The sequence below is a fragment of the Salvelinus sp. IW2-2015 genome, linkage group LG28 (genome assembly GCF_002910315.2).
Source record: "Salvelinus sp. IW2-2015 linkage group LG28, ASM291031v2, whole genome shotgun sequence".
Taxonomy (NCBI): domain Eukaryota; kingdom Metazoa; phylum Chordata; class Actinopteri; order Salmoniformes; family Salmonidae; genus Salvelinus; species Salvelinus sp. IW2-2015.
Window position 1 is genome coordinate 32,703,493 of NC_036868.1, and position 20,909 is coordinate 32,724,401.

Genomic DNA, 20,909 nt, shown 5'->3' on the forward strand with positions numbered 1-20,909 from the left:
GGACCTCACATCTCCAGACAAGCCGGGAGCGTGCCGTGGAGAAGCCAGCCAGCTAAGGTCAGAGACAGGCACACTCATTCCTGATGCTCTGGTTTTCTACAATCACCAACCTCACAGAGGGGAAAGGCTATATGGAGATTTCTCTCTCAGCTAGAGCTGTCATTATTTTTCCTCACACACGTATAGGCCCACTGTCTAGACACCAGCTTACTGAATGGATGAGACACGTACTGAAAGACTAAGTAGTATCTGCCAAGAGCTGACTGAGTAAAGTGGAGAAGATGGAATTGTGCACCAAGTAGTCAAAGAGAATATCACCAAGATCATTTCATGTCAGAGCATACATGAACAGATGATCTTTGAATGGTGTGTTGTTTTTCTTTAGAATAGGGAAACGTTAATGTGACCACTAGCCCTAGTAACAGACGGGCTTTTGAGCAAGACAAATAATCCTTAGATCACACACACAAATGTCATAAGTGCCGATTATCTTAAAGCATGCAGCACGTCTCACACGTCTCACATAGAAACCAGAGAAATCCATCTTCTATGTGAGGAATCCTCTTTCCACAGAGGAACCTAGTATGGAATGTAATTTAGAGAGCCAGTCCTATTCCGAGGTATTGGATTTGTTTCAATGAGCTAGAGCTCCATCTACTGTCTGAAGTGTACATTACACAGTGGTTACAGAACCGTTTCATCAATCAGGATGGAATGATTTTGGAATATTAAGAAATGTTCATACTGTACAAGCACAAATAACCATAAAGATGTCAAACAAGACATGTTATTTCAGAACATTTAGAACATGGAAGCCCAACAGAACAGACAATATAATCATTCCCATATTCCATTCAAAACCATAATCCAAAATGTTGAATGAACTGCCCAGGAGCAGTAAATGAGATGATCTTCCTTTGGCTAATCTAAGTGTTTCGCTGCTCCCGCTCTGGACAGCCTGTCGGCCTCCTCGTTTCCTAGGTACCCAGCGTGGCCCGGGATGTGCAACTGGAGAAAGAAGAGAGAGAAGATAGTCAGAGGCAAARGGGGACTGTTAGTCATTTCAGTTGTGCATCATCCATGACTGAACGTTCTAGTGCAGGGGTTCCCAAAGTGCAGGGGTTCCCTCACCACTGATGAGATGGGTATACACGCATGTCCTGGGGAGGTTCTCAACAGTCACGGGGCGCGTGGWCGACAACGCACACCTCGTCACTGCTGTCTCATCCTTCAGTGTTTGGATCGGATGCAGACAAGAGCCCTGAATCGTGCTTCACATAGATATGAGCTGGCGAAGGATACCATGAGCTTTAACACTCAGAAGGAGATTTCAGGGTGTTCCCTTTGAGTCAGAGTGGCGTGTGGGTAAAACAAAACAAAAAAGATCACTGCTGTCCTAGGCTACCTGCTTGCTTGCCTAACTTCCATTCATGGGCAACGTTAGCTAGTTAACATTAGCCTTCTACATCCATCTACTGTACATATTGCACGTTGATCCTCYCAGGCCAGGGGCACCACAATGTATGAATTAATGGTTGGATCAGAATCGGCGTTATAATCAWTGGCCAGTACGGAGAATTTAGTAAAACCACAAGTCCAAATCTCTATCTCCATCCATAGCTAATTTAGGAAAGAGACACATTTTAGCTAGCTAGCCACCGGAGGACAACAACAACASGAGATGCAACAATTCAAGTTGTTTCTGTTAATGACCTATTCGATAGGACAGACGCCAAATCCAAGCTGGCTTCCSTTGAAGAGGGGCGCTGTTTCACTCGCTCGGATGCTTTCTCCTGTGAGATACATTCAGCCTTTTGCAAATTGAAGTGAAATTATGCAACACAGAGACGAAAGATACATTGTTTTATGTTGGGTTTTTTTGGGGGGGGGGGGCTGGCTTCCCTTGGCGCCCATGAATACTCGCCACTGCTCACTTAATGTGCTAGCCACCGAAGAACTAGCCGAGGATGGTCTCAAAAAGAATTCTATTTTGCAGCAGCGTAGAGGCAGTAGCCATTCACCATGGGAAGGATCCAAATGCAACAGTCAAGTGTAGGCCAGCCTTTTCAAGCCAATTTAAGGCACTCTCATTGGTTGATGCAAAAGAGCTTCTTCTTCAAGGTTTATTGGCAGACTACACTCATAAGGTGTATGATCGCCACCTACTGTACAGGGTAGTAAAAAAGACCCCAATGAACAAATTCATACTAAATACCAAAAACACTAACCAAATTCACGCTACTACGCTGAATAAAATTAAAAAACTGTACTCCTTCAATCAGATTTAAATGTCTATTCAGATCCCTACACAGGTTCAGGAACCTGGGAGGGGGACCTCTTCATTCAGTACTCCCTGTAACACTTCGGCTGTAAAGTCCTGGAGATCCAGAAATCWATGCCGCCTTCACATGTCTAGCTTCTTAGATGTCTAGCTTCTTAGATTTTTTTATTAGTTTGACTAGTGCAATTCATCACTTGCGCTATAAAACGCAACAAAGTCCACCTTCACTATTAGTGTGTCGGGATCCTTCTCCTGCAAGGCATTCACTGCAGACTGTGGGACATCCACTGCCATCTCCTCTCTACTCACACCTTCAGCGATTTTTCACTGACGCCATATAGGAGACTTGCTGGGCGGCACTGATCATAGCTACGGTGGACCCCTTCATCCTTACAGGGACGTATGAGAGCTGGACTTCTAACGCTTAAACAACTTTAAAAAGAACAGAGGGGAGGTTCGGAGGTGAACAGGAAGACGGAGGARGTGGATATTGAGTTGGAATTAAGCGCGTCGAGTACATTTGGTGAAGACGAATATTCTGAATGGACAACAGTAGCATTGAAAACTAGAACAAAAAGGAAATTGTCAAAATATTTGAGTAGAGGATACGTGTGTTAATGATAAWGAATCGTTTCTTGTTGGGATGCGGTTGTTCAGTAAGGATGCATGTGGAAAACCCGTTTGAGGTGTCAAATGGTGAGGTATGCGCTTGGAAAAGTGGAGTCCGAGTGACCAGGAGTGGTCTTATTTTGATTCATTGTATTTCTGAATAACTGAGGAAGATTGCAGTGGGGCTCAAAAGAATCCGKACAACAGAAGTTTTGTGTTTTGAACTTTGGAGTAGCACAACCGTCAAAGGAGTCATCTCAGGGGTGACGACAGATGTTCAGGTTGAGTACCTGAAAATAATTCCTGGTGTGGTTAGTTTCTGGCGTCTGACCCTCTGGGCGAATGGAGAAAAAGAAGTAAGTMTGTCGGTCGTGTTGTTTTTTGATAAAGAGTAAATACCTACCCATGTGAAGCTTGGTTATGTAAGATACAGCGTAAGAGCTTTCGTTTTCAAACCACTGCAGTGTAAGAATTTTAAAGGATTTGGCCATGTTTCAAGTGTGTGCAGACGAACAGAATATACTGAAGAACGGTGTGTAGAAGGACGAYRGTGTTGCAATTGTGGTGGGGATCATGATCCTGAGTTCCTGGAGTGCCCGGTAAGGGTGAAGGAGATTGAGGTGGCAAMAGTTAGARYKGTCAATCGAATCTCCTATGCGGARGTGATTAAAAGAATTGAGAACACTAGTGATGCKAGTGAAGAGATGGTAGAGGATACACCACAGACTGTAGTAAATGTTTGCTGTCAGACAAAAGATACCATGTGTGTTAAAAAGGTGGATTTGGTTGCGTTCATTGCCACAGTTATAAACTATACAGCACAAGTCTCAAAGAAGTCGAAGAAACTGGACATTACTGTGGCTGCGGCAGAAACGTTTTTGGGACTCAAGGATTTTACATCGGAAGACGCAGACCCGGTGGGGAGTGTGGTGAAACTGTCACTGTCAGTCTTTGAGTCAGTCTCTACCAGACAAAGTCATGTTAGGATATATCAGTTATACTGTTAGAGGTCTTGTGCAGAATCCACTGCACTGTTTGAGGTACAACGTTTATGGTCATATTACAGCAGTGTGTAGGAGGGAGATTCCACGATGTGGGAAGTGTGCAGGAGGGTATGGGAGAGAGGATTGTGTAGCTTCGGTGGATAAAGTTGTGTGTGTCAACTGCAGGGGTGCCCATGTTGCTGGGGATCGAAGGTGTCCGGTGCGAGAGAGGCAGGATGAAGTGGCCAGAGTCAGAGTAGAGCAGAAGGTGTCGTTTGCTGAGGCAGTGAAGAAAGTAGAGGAGGATGGGGTGAGGGGTCAAGGGTGAGGGATCCTGAGAGGATTTGTAGTAGATTTGTGTCAGAGCAGAGGAATAGGGCAATGAGTGATTTATGCTTCAGTAAGGTTGGCTTCTGAGTGTTCATAGCAATGGTTACCAACTGTATTGCAGAAACTTAACATAAATCACAGAAAATAGAAAAAATAGCAGAGAAGTATTTTGGTATAAGAGATCTGACTTCAGAAGAGTTAGTGTGTAGTTGTCCTGTCCTCACAGGACGTTTGCATGGTGCAGGAGCAGATATGGTCAAAGTATTGGAATCGGGTAGTGGGTTTTTAATTAGYAGGTGGCAGCTGCAGAGGAGTACCTGGGTATGTAAGATTTTACTGCAGAAGTTAATGGGGTGGTGATTTTTATGAAATGGTGGTATATACTGTAGGGTTAGTTGGTGGTGCTATTTTGTTCCTTTTAAGGAACAGGAATAATGAAGAGAATTTAATATATGTAGGCTGTGACTGGTCTCATACAGTACATCATGTGGCGGTGTATGCACCTTAAAGTAGGAATGCAATCYGCCAAMCCAATCCCAAAGAAGACCGATATAGAAACTGGAATATTTGGTAAAGTATTGAATGAACTAAGGACATACGACTTCCTTTAGAAATACTTTGAACAAATACATTTCAAAATAAATGTATTTCGTGAAGTAAATTTTTTTTGTTAACCACAAATGTTTTTGAGATGCGGGTACAAACATTAGTATATATTTTTTTATTATTAAAATATTTCACTAGGCTTTTGGGAGTTTCTCCTGCCATCACATCTTCAAATCAGGTGACCCCTCATGGGGTCGTGACCCCTAGTTTGGGAACCACTGTTCTAGTCTGAAACTCAAAACACTGCGTACTGAATCTCTGAAGTGAAAATATGTAGAGCAACATTGATATTTACCCATACAACCTCCAGCTCTTCATTCAGCATGTCAAGTTTTTCAAAGTCCTCTTTGTTGATGACGGAGCCACCAGAGTTGAGCCTCCAGTTGTTCAGCTTCCAGTTCTTCACCCAGCTGGTGACACCTGATGGAAAAAAACACCGACATATGCCTTTTCTAAATTGCATACACCTCGCCTCCTTCTCAAAACCCGTTGGAAGAGAAGGTCAGAGGGGAGGGACCTCTGGATTTCTCATCCAATGGTCACAGTAGGCATTACATGATGCCATGCCACATTTAGTCAGGCCCTTGCTGATAGTGTTGGTAGAGTGTTGTAAGCAGCACATATGTACCGTTTATGGTGAACTTGCTGTCTGTATAAAGCACCAACTTCTTGATGTTCATCTCTTTGGCCTGCTCCAAGGCTTTACATGCTGCCTGTTATTTAGAAGCAAAACGTGAGATTACGTCTCGTGGGGTTGGTTACAATCTAAAGGGAACTGTGGCAATTCAATGAGTCGAAAATAATAACAATTAAAGCAAATATGACATTAACACAGTACTTGCCTGTAATTCRGCTCTCTGGTTGGTCTGTCTTCCATCCAGTGGTTCAGCTACATTCCTACAATAAAGACAGTCAACATGAACACTTCTGGACTCTATTGTGTCAAGCTCTCAAAGTATAATTTCCTACAGGCCTGAATCAACTCACAGAGGATGGTCACGTCCCCAGTACACTCCGATGCCAGCTCGGGCCCCGGYCTTCCCATTGCCTGAACAGCAACCATCTGTGTACACCACCACTGCATCACCTGGAGGAAAAGACAACACTTTGTTTCCTCCCCCTTTATTCACCCCAAAAACATTGACAGTGACCATTTCAATCTGCAACATTAACAACACACTGAGAATGTCTGTACCAATGTAGGTGAATCCATCAGAGCTTTTTGAAGATGGGCTGCTGTATTGACTCTGTTTGGCAGGGGACATCTCCTCCTCGTCTATGTGATCATAGTGCCTCTTCTGACCAATGGGTATGTACTCAAGGGCCTCCGGTGCTCTTCTAGGGAGTGTTGCCTCATAGCTGGCTCCTAAAAGATAATATTGTGGTCTGAGTGCAAGTCTGATTTTGCCATGCCTTAATGGTGCASTAGTTGTCTAATGATTAGACGTGCTGCCCATTCCTAGAGCCAGTAACATCAGCACCCATCGTATTGCCATTTCAGTATAGCGACCTATAGAGAAAGAACATAGCCATCTACTGTATCTACCCTCTGACACGTCTGGCGTTATCGATGTTGCTAGGCTTCTGACAAATGCCCAGGCATCCTTTTCTGCTGCAAACTTCTTGTAGCTGGCATATGGGAACTTGTCAACTTGGCTCTTACATTCATCCCTAAAAAAAAGTAAACACATGCAATTCTATGAAAATAAATTAGACTAGAAATGATCATAAAAATGCCAAGGAGTTTTAAGACACACTACAGCTGCAAAGACACACTACAGCTGCAATTAGCTAGCTAGCCAACTACACCACAACTCACCAAGTTTTGTAAACGCCAGGTTTGAATCCTTTCCTCACAGCGTAGAAGAATTTGCCTTTCACGATGTCCTCTGTGCCATTGCAGACTGCCCTGCGTACTATACTATACAGACCAGTCAATCTGAACATCWCTTAGACCAGCAATTACTTGAAAGTGGAGGCACCGGTCATTGCACTTAACTTAACTTGAGCAATGTGAACAAACTAACTTTCTATGTGTTGAAATGCTAGRGAAACGATTAGCTAGTTGTCATTGGAACTAGTACAGGCATGTAAACAGTGCAGATTAACCCAACAAACATATTTGGCTGACTAGCTAACGTTAGGCTAGCTGCTATCTGACAAGCAAATATGTTATTTCTGTGTGACAAGCGTAATGTCAACATATAAACATATAAAAGTTAGCTAGCCAAACATTGTAACATGACGTACTTATGCTTCTCCTTTGCCTATGTATTCGCATTAATTAATTACTTTTGCTTTCGAAATACACTATCTGCTGGGGGGAGATAAAAGTCTTCAAAATCATAGCTACTTCCGCAATCCCATGACTCCCTAGCACGATGTACTTCTAGCTACCTCTCGCGAGATTCCGGCCTCTTCCCTGGCCGTTGTTGACTGAGGTTGGTTATGATAATGCTCTCACTAATCGGAATTTMTTTTCAAAATGTAGTACATGTGCATCAAATCCCCTGTTTTTTATATCAGAGTGCATGTAAGACGTTTGATGCGTTAGATTGTTATATTTCAGCTTTTGGATGGCCGGTGTGTAATGAATTATGAAGGGTTTCAGGATAGACYTAACGTGAATGACATGGAAGGAAGGACTGGTACTGGCGCGGTTTGAGGCCCATGTGTTCCTAGAACAATTGCTTGTAGTCAATCGACGAGTCCGTTKTTTAACCTCGTAGCTTAGTATTTTACCTTTTGTTTAGTGGCCTGTCAGATTTGTAGACTTGAAATATGGTGTATGTTTGAGTACTGTGTTCCCTGCTSTTAGCTGCTAACTAAAGTTAGCCATTTGATAAGGAACATGGGTTGAAAGACGCTGCTAGCCGGCTRACGCTGACTAGCCAGCAATTTTGCTTGGGGACATGCGACCCTAAGTAAGATTGATTCAATGAAATTATTTGCTCGGTTGTTTGCGAGATCATATGGTTGAATGTGTAGAGTGGAACCAACCAGTGTCGACTTCGTTTGATCAACCTTAGCTGGGTGATAGTAGTTTGGCTATCGTTACACTAACTAGTTAACTTAGTAACTGMATGTATGTATGGTGAGATGGCGTTCAGCATGGACCACTTTGCTGCTGTTTAGGTTCATCTGAAACATTCAATTATGTCCAAAGATGTACAATATGCTCAAATGGTTTTCTTGTCTGTCTTGTTTTCCAGAAACATAGGCCATGTTCAGTACCAGCGCCAAAATCGTCAAGCCCAATGGCGAAAAGCCAGATGAGTTCGAGTCTGGCATTTCCCAGGTAACCAATGGCCAATCTGTTAGYTAATGCATGTATGGCTAATTTAAACAACTTCTTTAACTTAGTCACTTGGCTAATGCTGTTTGCAGTATTCAAAATGTCTGCCTTTCTAGGCTCTTCTSGAGCTGGAGATGAACTCAGACATGAAGGCTCAGCTGAGGGAGCTGAACATCACTGCTGCAAAGGTACATGGAGCATGTGTTGTACTTAGCTTATTTCTGACTGTTTACTCAGCCCTTTTTGGATAACTGAAGATGAAKGTTTATTTAAATGTGGAAAGAGTTTCTGATGCCTAGGAAGAAGAGCTGTGTTGGGTTATTATTTGAGTTAAACCCCAACGTGGACATCCTGTGAGGTTGCTCTCACATGGCTCTGTCCTTGTGGCRTATGGGAGCGTAGCATTTCAGTGCTGTGACGTACAGTCCCGTTCCACGACGTTGGAGAGCAAGCTTTGTCCCCGGCCATCGGGCTGGTGAGGACGGTGTTCTGTATATTCCTACATCTTCCCAGAGCCCTTTGGGCCRTGACTGGGGGGCTAAACCATGCAGTGTATACTTTTTCATCCAGACAGCTAAAAAAAAAACGATCCACTAAAGTGTTTGTACTTGCCTCCGTAAGTTCAAACAAATCTTTTCCTCTCCCTCAGGAAATTGAAGTTGGTGGTAGCAGGAAAGCCATCATCATCTTTGTCCCCGTGCCCCAGCTGAAATCTTTCCAGAAAATCCAGGTGCGACTGGTGAGAGAGCTGGAAAAGAAGTTCAGCGGCAAACATGTCGTCTTCGTTGCACAGGTAAGAATGCAGCGGTCCTGTTTTCTGAGTTGCACAGGTAAGAATGCAGCGGTCCTGTTTTCTGAGTTGCAGGGGCAGTTTGCAAAGCTGTTGCTGTGAACCAAGCTAACAGAATGGGTTCCTTTTTGAGAAGACTGTTTACTGATATATRTACACAYASACACACRAAGTATGTGGACACCCCTTCAAATGAGTGGATTTGGMTATTTCAGCCACACCGATTGCTGACAGGTGTATAAAATTGAGCACACCTCCATGCAATCTCCAAAGACAAACATTGGCAGTAGAATGGCCTTACTGAAGAGCTCAGTGACTTTAAATGTGGTACTGTCATAGRATGCCACCTTTCYAACAAGTCWGTTTGTAAAATGTCTGCCCTGCTAAAGCTGCCCCGGTCAACTGTAAGTGAAGTGGAAACGTCTAGGAGCAACAGCGGATCAGCCGCAAAGTGGTAGGCCACACATTTCACAGACGGGATCGCCGAGCAATGTTCTCTAGTGGAAAGCCTTCCAGTAGAGTGGAGGCTGTTTATAGTAGCAAGGAGGGGACAAACTCCATATTAATGCTCATGAGTTTGGAGTGAGATGTTTGACAAGCAGGTGTCCACATACTTTTGGTTGTGTAGTGTACATGCTGTGATTGTAACATTAATATCAACGTGGACATCCGGTGAGGTTGCTCTCGCATGCTCTGTCTTGTGGCGTATGGGAGCGTAGCGCTTCACAGTGCTGTGATGTACAGTCCGTTCCACGACGTTGGAGAGCAAGCTTTGTCCCGGCCTACGGGCTGGTGAGGACGGTGTTCTGTATATTCTACATCTTCCAGAGCCCTTTGGGCCATGACTGGGGGCTACACATGCAGTGTACATTAGTTATCAAGCATGCTTCTTGGGCTTTTAAAGTCTGCCTATGTAAATTGGTAATCCTTATATTTTTCATTAAACTTGCAGAGGAGAATCCTGCCCAAACCAACCAGGAAAAGCCGTATCAAGAATAGCAGAAGCGTCCAGGAGGTAAGTTACATTATCATACTGCATGTGCATGACTACATACTGTTTGGAAGAGACAATTAAATGGCTGTAAAGTTGGTGTGAATGGGTACTAGTTTAGAGCTTCAACTCGTTTCTGCCATATCTGGTGCTGCCATAATTGCTCGCCATTTTGGGACCCAACGTGGACATCCGGTGAGGTTGCTCTCGCATGGCTCTGTCCTTGTGGCGTATGGGAGCGTAGCGCTTCACAGTGCTGTGACGTACAGTCCGTTCCACGACGTTGGAGAGCAAGCTTTGTCCCCGGCCTTCGGGCTGGTGAGGACGGCGTTCTGTATATTCCTACATCTTCCCAGAGCCTTTGGGCCATGACTGGGTGGCTAAACCATGCAGTTGCAATTTTACTAACATGTTGTATATGCTTTCTACCACTCCAGTAAACCTGCACATTGTAAATGGTATTGGCACTGACCTGAAACGTACCCAGTATATAGCTTGCTACTGGTTATTTGTATACTGATATTTGTTACTGCGTTGTTGGAAAGAGCTCGCGAGAAAGGCGCTTCTCTGCTTCAGCATGTGACAACTTGAAACTTCGAATGGGATTTTTAAATCGATACGGTTACCAGATGAATGAAGACTTAACCGTATGATGCAAAATCAACGTTCCCTCGTATTACCTTGCGTTATCTAAAGCAGACTCTGCTTGTTCCAGGGATGTGATTTCGAGACACCTGCATAGCGTTCAGATTGACTTGCTCTTTCCAATACATGTATAAAGAATCTTCCTTTCATTTTAAATGAGACTTGTGGTGGGAGAATTTGTTTTTGTAAGGATTGCATTTTTTAATTTGCCATATGTCTAATGCAAGTTGTGATTTATTTCTCCAGCCGTACTCTGACAGCTGTGCATGACGCCATTCTTGAAGACCTGGTCTTCCCCAGTGAAATTGTTGCAAGAGGATCCGCGTGAAAGGACAGCAGCCGGCTCATCAAGGTCCACCTTGACAAGGCTCGCAGAACAACGTTGAACACAAAGTGAGTGTCGTGTAGCAGTTTGCTAGTTCACCCAACTTAACCAACGTGGACATCCTGTGAGTTGTCTCACATGGCTCTGTCCTTGTGGCGTATGGAGCGTAGCGTTTCACAGTGCTGTGACGTACAGTCCCGTTCACGACGTTGGAGAGCAAGCTTTGTCCGGCCCTTGGGCTGGTGAGGACGGCATTCTGTATATTCCTACATCTTCCCAGAGCCCTTTGGCATGATGGGGGGCTAAACCATGCAGTGTACAACTTTTTTTGACGTATCAGGTTTTAGTGTTTTGTACAGATCATTATGACCTATAAATGTTAGTCTATGCAGTGGTTAACCAGTGGTTGCTCTTCTATTTTCTAGGTTGAGACCTTCTCTGGCGTCTACAAGAAGCTCACAGGCAAAGAYGTTGTTTTTGAGTTCCCTGAATTCCAACTGTAAAGTGCAGATGACAAAATAAATGTGTTTACTGTTAACACGGCTCTGTTCTCTGGGGCTGAGGGGGTTAGTCATGCTAGTYCATACATGTTCAAGATGGATGTCCTTTCTGACAGAAGGAACTTGATAACCAAAACAGTAGGACCATTACCTCAAATTAACTAACTGTACACTTGGAGCAGCTTTGATAATTTACTTCTAACAACTGCTAAGAGGGTTTGTTCAGACTTGCTTTTGTACCTCCATGCAATGATAGTATTCTATTTTGTTTTGCACATTGACTGATGCAGAATGAAATTGACTAGTAATCTATTTGTCAATGTATTCTGGTGGTGGGCCGTAGCAAGCCATCTGCTTTAGTTGGTGAGAAAGATCGCTGTCGAGGGAGGAGCTGGTTTTTACATATTGTGTATTTCTRCTCAACAAATTTCCATTTGRCAATGTCAACTCTTGCACRTGTATTMAAAMATACTTATGTTCGCTAGCTGGACAGGTAATTGCTGCCAAGTTTAAACTGAACCAAATTGTGTAGAATCTCTGATCACCAATCACATTATCAGCATCTTGGGTAGTAAGTAGACAGCTGGTAACATCGAGAGGGATCTCCATCCGACAAACTGCTATCRAATAAGGTATTTATTTGTAATATGTGATACCATCATTCCAAGCTGTGAAATGACAACTGAACACGGCAACCTTTTAATGTAGCTAGCTACTGTGGTTGCAACAAGATCTGTTGCTAGCTAGCATGAACAGATGGCTTTATCACGAGCTATCTTGTCATTCTGGGACAAGGAGAGATTTAGCTTTTAAGGTTATTCTAAGTAATTTAAGACTACAAACATGTATAGGACAAGTGTAAATCTAATCGTCAAAAGCAGGACCCACAAACGTCATTCATACTGACGAATGCCACATTAATCCTATCAATAGGATTAGGATGTTTGCAGCCCACCCTGCAAATCTGTCAGGGTGTTTCATTTTCTAGCTTACAAACTACATTCCTTTGCTGTGATTTATTTATTAATTTTCGCATTATCTGTTCATCTCTCCTGTGTCCTGCTCCCAGAGATCAACCAAGTGCTATTCACCAAGCATGGGCTGAATCGCTCACCTGTGAGGAGAACATCCTACTGCAGTTTGAGTTAGCCCTAATGTCACTATTTAGACATTGGGACCACATGCATTTCACAGTTTTTGTCTTAGTCTAGTGCGTTTTAGAGTTGGAATACCCACTACAGATGCAGTTGCTTGTTTGATTGAGCATCTTTATTCACTAAGGTTTTTCACCTTCGTCTTCCATGATCTATTCACCTAGCCCTGCCATCACTATATAAACACTGAGACCGTTTGTCTTTCTTTTCTTTGTGTGTTTTGTCTTAGTAACATCGGGGTGTTAGGTAGCCAAGCAGTTAAGAGCATTGGGCCAGTAACCAAAAGGGGAAAAATCTCTGCCCTTGACCGAGGCACTTAATCCTCATTCCTCCTGTAACTTGTTTGGGAAAAGAGTCTGTTAAATGACTAAAATGGAAATCTCTACATCGGTCAGCTACATTGTTGACAGGGTTGGGATACTATTTTGCCCTCATTACAAAACATTAGGAACACAATATTAAGTTGCACCCCCATTTGCCCCCAGAACAGCCTCAATTTGGCTGGCCATGGATTTCTACACTGATTGAGGTAGTGACTGTTACGGAGTCTAACAAGGCTATTGAATTTAACATTGGTGTCTGTCTTTAATCCTTAATCCGACATATCATACAGAAACAGTGACCTCAATAAGCGATCATAGCATTCACCTGGTCAGTCTGTCATGGAAAGAGCAGGTGTTCCCATTGTTTTGTACACTCGGTAGGTTACAATATATTTACATACGTCAAATACTGCCCGAGACACCTTCGTTACTTGTCTCCATACTCAAATGGTTAACAATTATTTGTGATGGGGTTCTTTGTTCGTATCTATATGCGTGGAACGTACATTATTGAAAATATTTCTCAAGTCATAGTTATTAGAATAACGAATGGATTGGCGAGATTCTGGATTCTGGCACCGTCAACTTTTAGAAGGTTAGTAGAAAAAGTTATTAATTTAAACCACCTAAATATACTCCCATTCACTGAACATTTACTATTTCAAACTCGGACATTAATTTCCCAACTGCTGTTTCTATAATCCTGCAGCCTCTGTATCATTATCCATACTTTATATTCCTATGCATCCAACGTTATGCAGGTCCACCATGGTATTGGGCAGCTGCTATTTGAGAACTCATCTGGTTTAGAAATCAAACTGCTTGTCTTATTGCAGAACACATTGTACAGCTGTTTTTAGAGAAGATGTATAGCGAGGTATGCTATAAGTGCTAGGCTATACCATATGTATTGGCTAATATGCATATGGAGCTATCGTTTTTTTAAAACCTCCATTCTAGCATGACAGACATCTTTCTCTATACATGCTTTTATATGTTTCCATGCTAAGTGTATGAATTTATGTTTCTTTAAGCCTGCTGCTAGTTACTTGAAATGAGACATAATCATGCCAAAACATGATTCAACAACTGTATTCACGGACAGATGGCTTATAAAACACAAATTGACATGTACAGTAGCTGACTAGGCTAGTCTTAACATTGGCTAGCTTTTAATAAATTGTCTAAATGGTCAACGAAGTACCTCCTTGATCAAGACAATTCGTATTGCATACTGCATAATACTGAACAGAAATATAAACGCAACATGTAAAGTGTTGGACCAATGTTTCACGATCTGAAATAAAAGATCCCAGTATGTTTTGCACAAATATGTTTACATCCCTGTTAGTGAGCATGTCTACTTTGCCAAGATAATGCATCCACCTAACAGGTGTGGCATATCAAGAAGCTGATTAAACAGCATGGTCATTACACAGGTGCACCTTGTGCTGGGACAATAAAAGGCCACTCTAAAATGTGCAGTTTTGTCACACAACACAATGCCACAGATTGCAATTTGCATACTGACTGCAGGAATGTCCACCAGAGCTGTTGCCAGAGAATTGAGTGTTCATTTCTCTACCACAAGCTGCCTCCAATGTTGTTTTAGAGAATTTGGCAGTACATTCAATCGGCCTCACAACCGCAGACCACGTGTAACCACGCCAGCCCAGGACCTACACATCCGGCTTCTTCACCTGCGGGCGTCTGAGACCAGCCACCTGGACAGCTGATGAAACTGGCGAGTATTTCTATCTGTAATAAATCCCTGGGGAAAAACTCATTCTGATTGGCTAGGCCTGGCTTCCCAGTGGGTATGCCCTCCCAGACCCACCTATGGCCACGCTTCTGCCCAGTCATGTGAAATCCATAGATTAGGGTCTAATTCATTTATTTCAATTGACTGATGTCATTATATGAACTGCAACTCAGTTAAATTGTTGCATGTTGCGTTTGCATTTTTGTTCTGTATATTTAAACTTCTTTCCAAAACAGATATTTATCTCATTTCAGTCTGGGAGCTAGCTAGCTATATATGTTCCTTTTCATCAGACAGCAGCTCGCGTTTTCACAAGAGAGCCGAGTGTTGACATTCAAGAAATGTCAACGTCATCAGAAGAATGTTTTACTGGTATATAAAAGAAAAAACTGTTCCTCCCTAGACAGGAGTGACAGGTTCTACCCAACGCTGAAGTCAGCTCAAAACAAAGAATGACACTAGGTTAAGCACGTGGAGTAATGAGTAGGATTCTGTTTTCACGTGCAAAAGTGATTGCTCTTGATGAAAACACTATCTGCCTTCCCAATGAAAACTAGTTAGAAAATGTGAACATGTATTTTATGGAAAAGAGATGTACGTTTCTGAATGACGGATCATGCTGCCTTTCTAAAAACAACCAAGCGGTTCAGATTGCTGTTCGATTTTAGCAGGGTGCGGACTCCCTCATGTGACGGACCATAGCCCCATGCAACTCAGGCCAGTTTAATATAATCCCATCGTGGTTGTACAAGGTGCTCTCGCTTTCTTCCCACAAAAGAAAGCCTAGAGCACAACAATCTTGAACAGATATTCAGTATTCAAAACAAAAAATTCCATTCCCCACCACCTATCTCGTTTGTTGAGTTTTTTAACACTGCTGTCAATGACTTCCCAGTCACTGGACTTTGCACTGGTGGATTGATAGAATGAAAACAGGCACCAGAAGAATCTATTCATTCGTGGTTGTGGACTGCTTTTTAACTTGGAAGTACAGGATGCTGTAATATATAAAGCAGATGTATCTTATTGTATGAGGTATATAAGAAGATTATTTCCTCAATCTGGATTGAGTTACATGTAGGGATTGTAAATTATAGTCTCCAATAGAATGGCAGACCGAAAAGCAGTGAAAATTGTCAGTGGTCAACCAGACTTTCTGCAGTTTAACAACCTGGCCTGTGAGACAGCTGGAGGGAAAGTAAGTCTTACACCATGGACACAAGGTTGACATTTAGATAACTGTAAATAACACAATATGAGACAATGTTCATCTGTTTACGTGCTCACTGTCATTTTAGGTTATTTTTGCTACAGACGAATGGTTTGCACCAGCTAGCAATCTTTTGAAGGTACTGTGCACACTTACATTACTAATCCACTGTCATCTGTTGATCCACTACCATTCACATCTACCACCCTCTCCCTTTGTTCACTGCACGTGGTTGGAAGAGAGAGCCGCCAGAGTTCATAGCGTCTGCATTCACCGAGTACGGAAAATGGATGGACGGCTGGGAGACGAGAAGGAAAAGAATACCTGGTATAACTTGAATAATTTCAATGGTGGTAAAATGGAATGATCATAGGTAGGCTAATCTGAATACAGAAGCTTGATCTTGTCTGCTGTCTCTGCTAGGTCATGACTGGTGCATCATCCAGCTGGGTGTACCTGGCATCATACATGGCCTGGATGTGGACACGTCCTTCTTTACTGGAAACTACTCGCCCTCTGCCTCTGTTCAGGCTGCATGTCTGGGTATGGATGACTGTAACAGGCTCTGTTTACACAGGCAGCCAAATTCTGATATGTTTCCACTAATTGGTCTTGACCAATCAGATCAGCTCTTGCCAATAATTGGGCAAAAAAATCTGTCTAATACCTCCTGATAGGTTAGAAAGATCCATAGGGTGTTTTCACATATGGAATTCAGTACCCTGGTTTGGTTTCTTGGAGTGTTTGTCAGAATTCTACAGAACACGTTTTGCTTTCACAAGACAAGAAAATAACTGTTTCGGGGTGGGAATTAGCAAGACCCACATTCTACATGACATTAGCAAACTAACCAGCTAGTTCGTGGTGCGCGCTAGTAGCGTTTCAATCGGTGACGTCACTTGCTCTGAGACCTTGAAGGAGTTTTGAAATAGAGTGAAACAGGGAGGTACTACCTGGACTTGTCCAGTAAGAACGCAGATTTTCTGTAACTTGTGGAGCGACAGGTAACGATGCTTCGCGCTTGATTGTCACCGACGTGTGCAGAGGGTCCCTGGTTCAAGCCCAAAGTTGGGGCGAGGAGAGGGACRGAAGCAACACTGCTACAGTTACAATTGGCAAAAGGCATAGTCATGTATGTTTCTGTGTTTTGTCTGTCTGATCAGATGAGGCCCCAGCACTGACCCTGGAGGGAGACCGCACTGGCACGGCTGCTTCCGAGAGCCAGTTTGAAGCAGTTGCTAAGGTACAACCGTTTACACTGACACTGTACACACACACACACACACACACACACACACACACACACACACACACACACACACTGGAGAAGATCAATGATCAATTGTGTTTGATTGACAGTTGCACTCTGAGTCGTGGGAGGAGCTTGTTCCTGTGACAGAGCTGAAACCTGGATACTCCGACACCTGTCATAACTACTTCCCAATCGCCTACCCCAGCAGAGTCACCCACCTACGACTCAACATGTACCCAGGTAACACCTCCACGTCAGATACTCTCTCCGCTATAGGTTACATAATTTCTCATCAATATTGCTGATAAAGGATCTACTTACGCTTGTGTTGCAGATGGGGGGATTGCTAGACTGAAGGTCTATGGCGTTGGGCAGAAAGACTGGTCTGCCCTGCCCACACAGGACCAGCTGGACCTGGTGGCCCTGGTCAACGGTGGGGTCTGTCTGGGCTACAGCGACGCCCACTTTGGCCACCCCCGGAATATGATTGGTATGCCAATGCTGTCATTCTGCAAACATTTCAAATGGGGCTTCTGTCATCATACTGATGACATATTAATATTACTATATTATTCATATCATATTGATTAAGGAATCAATCACTTCAGTACAGATAGCACTGTAAAAGTAAAAACAAATAGGGCAATATTTATTTTCGCACTATTCATTTGGAAATACTGAATAACACAGACAGATATAACAAAGACCGATATAACAAAGGCAGAGTTCTTTCAACCAGCTGTGTCCATCTCATTTGTTGATCTATCTTTCACTAATGAAGTGCACACATGATTTATCTATTTGGTAAATGATTCCAGTCAGTTGGGCCTTTGTGGCTGAAAGATCTTACTCCCATCTCATGATGTACCTTTGGGATTTGTAGTTGTTGTCGAAAGAAGCAGTGTAAGTCTTGAATAGTTAGGTGTTCCTTAATATATACAGGGAAATTACTGGCAGGCCTGTGATATGTTTTAATGACGATGTCAATATTGGCAACGGTCCAGAATCTCATCGGTAGTGCATACCATTGGTAATGAACATATCAAAATGAGACAAGTCTATAGACTGGGTTGACCGGGAAACGTCATACCCTTGTAGGTTTGGGAAGATCTGCAAACATGGGCGATGGATGGGAGACAGCCCGTCGACTGGACAGACCCAAAAACCTACAGGTAACGTAAAATCAAAATGAATTCGTCACGTGTACAGGATACAGCGAGTGTAAACGGTACAGTGAAATGCTTACTTGCCGCTCTTCATCATTTACATTTACATTTAAGTCATTTAGCAGACGCTCTTATCCAGAGCGACTTACAAATTGGAAAGTTCATACATATTCATCCATATTCATCCTGGTCCCCCCGTGGGGAATGAACCCACAACCCTGGCGTTGCAAGCGCCATGCTCTACCAACTGAGCCACACGGGACTGTCATCAGCAGTGCAAAATAAATTCAGCTAAGTTTGGCACATGCCATAGCACTGGATCGTATTCATTAGGACAATTCAGAGTAGAACTTTTTGAAATGTTTTCGACAGAAAATCTCTGTTCTTTTTGTGCAAGTTCAGGTAGTACCTCCCTGTTTCACTCTATTTCAAAACATGTTCTCCTTGGTGAACACGACACTGTTGTATCATCTGGTGACATGATACTGTGTTCCGCAGGTGGATGGGAAGGGCATCCTACAGGTACCAGGTTATGAGTGGGCAGTTCTCAGACTGGGGCATCCCGGAGTCATCAGCCAAATTGAGATAGACACCAACCACTTCAAAGGTAGAGTAACACACGCACGCACACACATTCTGTCTGTTCCAGCCTCTGTTAAAGACTTGGTTACTAGGGTTAGGATTAGGGCAGGTAGGCTAGCGATTAAGAGCGTTGGGCCAGTAACCGAAAGGTGGAAAAATCTGTCCTTCTGCCCTTGAGCAAGGCAGTTAACCCCCAACAACAACTGCTCCCCGAGCGCCGATGACGTGGATGTCGATTAAGGAAGCCCACTGCACTTCTCTGATTCACAGGGGTTGGGTTCAATGCAGAAGATATATTTCGGTTGAATGCATTCAGCTGTGCAACTGACTACTAGGTATCCCCTTTCTCTAGTTATGACAATGTAACAGGTTCACCTCTGTTGTAAATACGGCAGTCCACTGTACAGACTACTGAGACAGAGGTTTTGTGTTTCTCTTACTGTGTCATGTGATGTCAACACGCAGGAAACTTCCCAGACTCCTGCAAGATAGAAGCGTGCTATCTGACCCCCGAGGAGGAAGGGAAGTATGTGAGTGGCAGGTGGAGCAGCGATCCAGGAAACAAATGGCGGGTGCTTCTGCAGCCTCAGAAAGTATGTCAACCATTATCCCTATAATTCACTTCAATGCCTGGGCCTGTTAGAGTGCTGATCTAGGATCTGTTTGGCCTTTTAGTAAGTTCACAATGCATAGGGGGACCTGATCCTAGATCAGCGCTCCTACTGAGACTTTATCAGCACATTTTCATCCAGAAAGTTTTTTTCAGCATTTTAATCAATTCAGTATTTAAATGTCCATATTCCAGACAGATGGGGAGAAATTCAAGTGTGTGTTTCAAAACATATTAGTTAGGTAAACAATATTGAATGTGCATGTATAATAACTAAATCAGGTCTTGGCAAATGTAAGGAGAATATCTGTCTCATCTGTGAGAGGTGTTGTGCTTCACACTTCACTCTCTAATGTGCCCAAGTTTCTGTGACGTGAAACGTCTGCCAAAGTCAGCAGTCCATCTAACTTACTTTTTTTCCTCATGCAACTGCTTAAGTACCAAAACGACTCATAACCTACGACCGGTGATGGTAATAACCATTCCAAACTGCAACAGTAAAACACATCAGTTTGGTGAGAACTGTTTTCTGTCTGTTCTAGCTGCAGGCCCATCACAGGCACTTTTACTCATGTGACTCGCTGGCGCTGTCTGGGCCGGTCAGTCACGTGCGTCTGGTCATCGCCCCAGATGGAGGGGTCAGCAGACTCAGACTCTGGGGACGTCCGACTTCCACAAGACACACCTCCAAACTGTGATGCATTAGGCCACATTATTGGATGAGTTTTGCTGAGCTCATTGTGGAAATGAATGGCCTGAGTGTAACATGTAGGCTACATATGAAGCTTAAAAAATAAACTTTCATCTGAAAAGATACAACTGGGTCTAAGGAGATGCATAAACTATGTATTTTTTTACATTATTTTTTAGTTGTATTAAGAAATCTTGCATAGCTGCAACAGTGGGTCTCACAGGGTTAAGCTGTTATAGGAAACAATGGTGTGTGTTGTGGTGTCAATGCCATGTGAAGAATTGTAGCAGACAGTAAACAAACAAGTGCTTGCACTTGTTGGGGATTCAGCACCACGGACAGCGGTAATTGGAATCCCCACGATCTGACCTTCAGACACTATTTAGGCCTAGTCGTAGGTTTGCACTGTAAACAAGTCAATAATATTGTAATTTTCCATTTGTTTCCCACATTCAGAGCGCTATCTAGCCTTATCAACCGCAAAGTTTTTTTTGTCATGTTTAGGCTACAATGTAGGTAAAAAGTGAAATCAGACACGCCGGCCTACTTAATGTAGCCTAACATTTATTTTGCCATGTGACTATGAGATTATCAGATAATAAGATGGAAGTAGACCGAATTGTAAACAGCTTAGTATCTTTGACAAAATGTGTTGCTTATTTGTTACAGACTTGCCCTGTTAAACAGAGTCACGCTGCCACCTAGTGGATAGACTCATCTTCAACGTTTTCATTTTGAAGACTGATTGAAAATACTGTTATTGAAACTAAAAGTATGACAAACAATTTCAATCAAATACTTTAA

General features: G+C 43.0%; 3 protein-coding genes and 4 non-coding genes across 8 annotated transcripts; 6 read left to right on the forward strand and 1 right to left on the reverse strand.

The window, feature by feature from the left end:
• Window positions 1-471: 471 nt before the first annotated feature.
• Window positions 472-7,180, reverse strand: LOC111954240 (ribonuclease H1). The gene is made up of 8 exons (XM_070435934.1): window positions 6,629-7,180; window positions 6,356-6,480; window positions 6,005-6,175; window positions 5,797-5,896; window positions 5,648-5,706; window positions 5,438-5,518; window positions 5,105-5,229; window positions 472-1,008 (listed from the first exon to the last, which is right to left on the reverse strand). The coding sequence occupies exons 1-8, from the start codon at window positions 6,754-6,756 to the stop codon at window positions 922-924; spliced, it is 876 nt and encodes a 291-aa protein (XP_070292035.1). The 5' UTR covers window positions 6,757-7,180; the 3' UTR covers window positions 472-921.
• Window positions 7,162-11,393, forward strand: rps7 (ribosomal protein S7). The gene is given in 8 exon segments (XM_070435858.1): window positions 7,162-7,250; window positions 8,022-8,107; window positions 8,221-8,292; window positions 8,754-8,897; window positions 9,847-9,966; window positions 10,736-10,898; window positions 10,901-10,923; window positions 11,281-11,393. Coding segments are annotated over 7 exon segments (675 nt in total). The 5' UTR covers window positions 7,162-7,250; window positions 8,022-8,032; the 3' UTR covers window positions 11,359-11,393.
• LOC111954686 (small nucleolar RNA SNORA73 family) lies at window positions 8,442-8,664 on the forward strand. Its single transcript, XR_002876025.1, has one exon. It is a non-coding gene; the product is annotated as a small nucleolar RNA SNORA73 family (small nucleolar RNA).
• LOC111954677 (small nucleolar RNA SNORA73 family) lies at window positions 9,551-9,767 on the forward strand. Its single transcript, XR_002876017.1, has one exon. It is a non-coding gene; the product is annotated as a small nucleolar RNA SNORA73 family (small nucleolar RNA).
• Window positions 10,065-10,286, forward strand: LOC111954687 (small nucleolar RNA SNORA73 family). The gene has a single exon (XR_002876026.1). It is a non-coding gene; the product is annotated as a small nucleolar RNA SNORA73 family (small nucleolar RNA).
• LOC111954688 (small nucleolar RNA SNORA73 family) lies at window positions 10,964-11,179 on the forward strand. The gene has a single exon (XR_002876027.1). It is a non-coding gene; the product is annotated as a small nucleolar RNA SNORA73 family (small nucleolar RNA).
• Window positions 11,394-15,505: 4,112 nt separating the features above from the next.
• On the forward strand, window positions 15,506-20,233 carry allc (allantoicase). 2 transcript variants are annotated; one of them, XM_023974429.2, is made up of 11 exons: window positions 15,506-15,792; window positions 15,893-15,943; window positions 16,044-16,131; window positions 16,228-16,347; window positions 16,968-17,047; window positions 17,164-17,296; window positions 17,391-17,546; window positions 18,155-18,228; window positions 18,721-18,829; window positions 19,270-19,397; window positions 19,957-20,233. In XM_023974429.2, the coding sequence occupies exons 1-11, from the start codon at window positions 15,703-15,705 to the stop codon at window positions 20,110-20,112; spliced, it is 1,185 nt and encodes a 394-aa protein (XP_023830197.1). In that variant the 5' UTR covers window positions 15,506-15,702; the 3' UTR covers window positions 20,113-20,233. The 2 variants fall into 2 exon arrangements, with proteins under 2 accessions (XP_023830197.1, XP_023830198.1); XM_023974430.2 differs by lacking the exon at window positions 15,893-15,943 and having other exon boundaries at window positions 15,601-15,792.
• The last annotated feature ends 676 nt before the right edge of the window (window positions 20,234-20,909 follow it).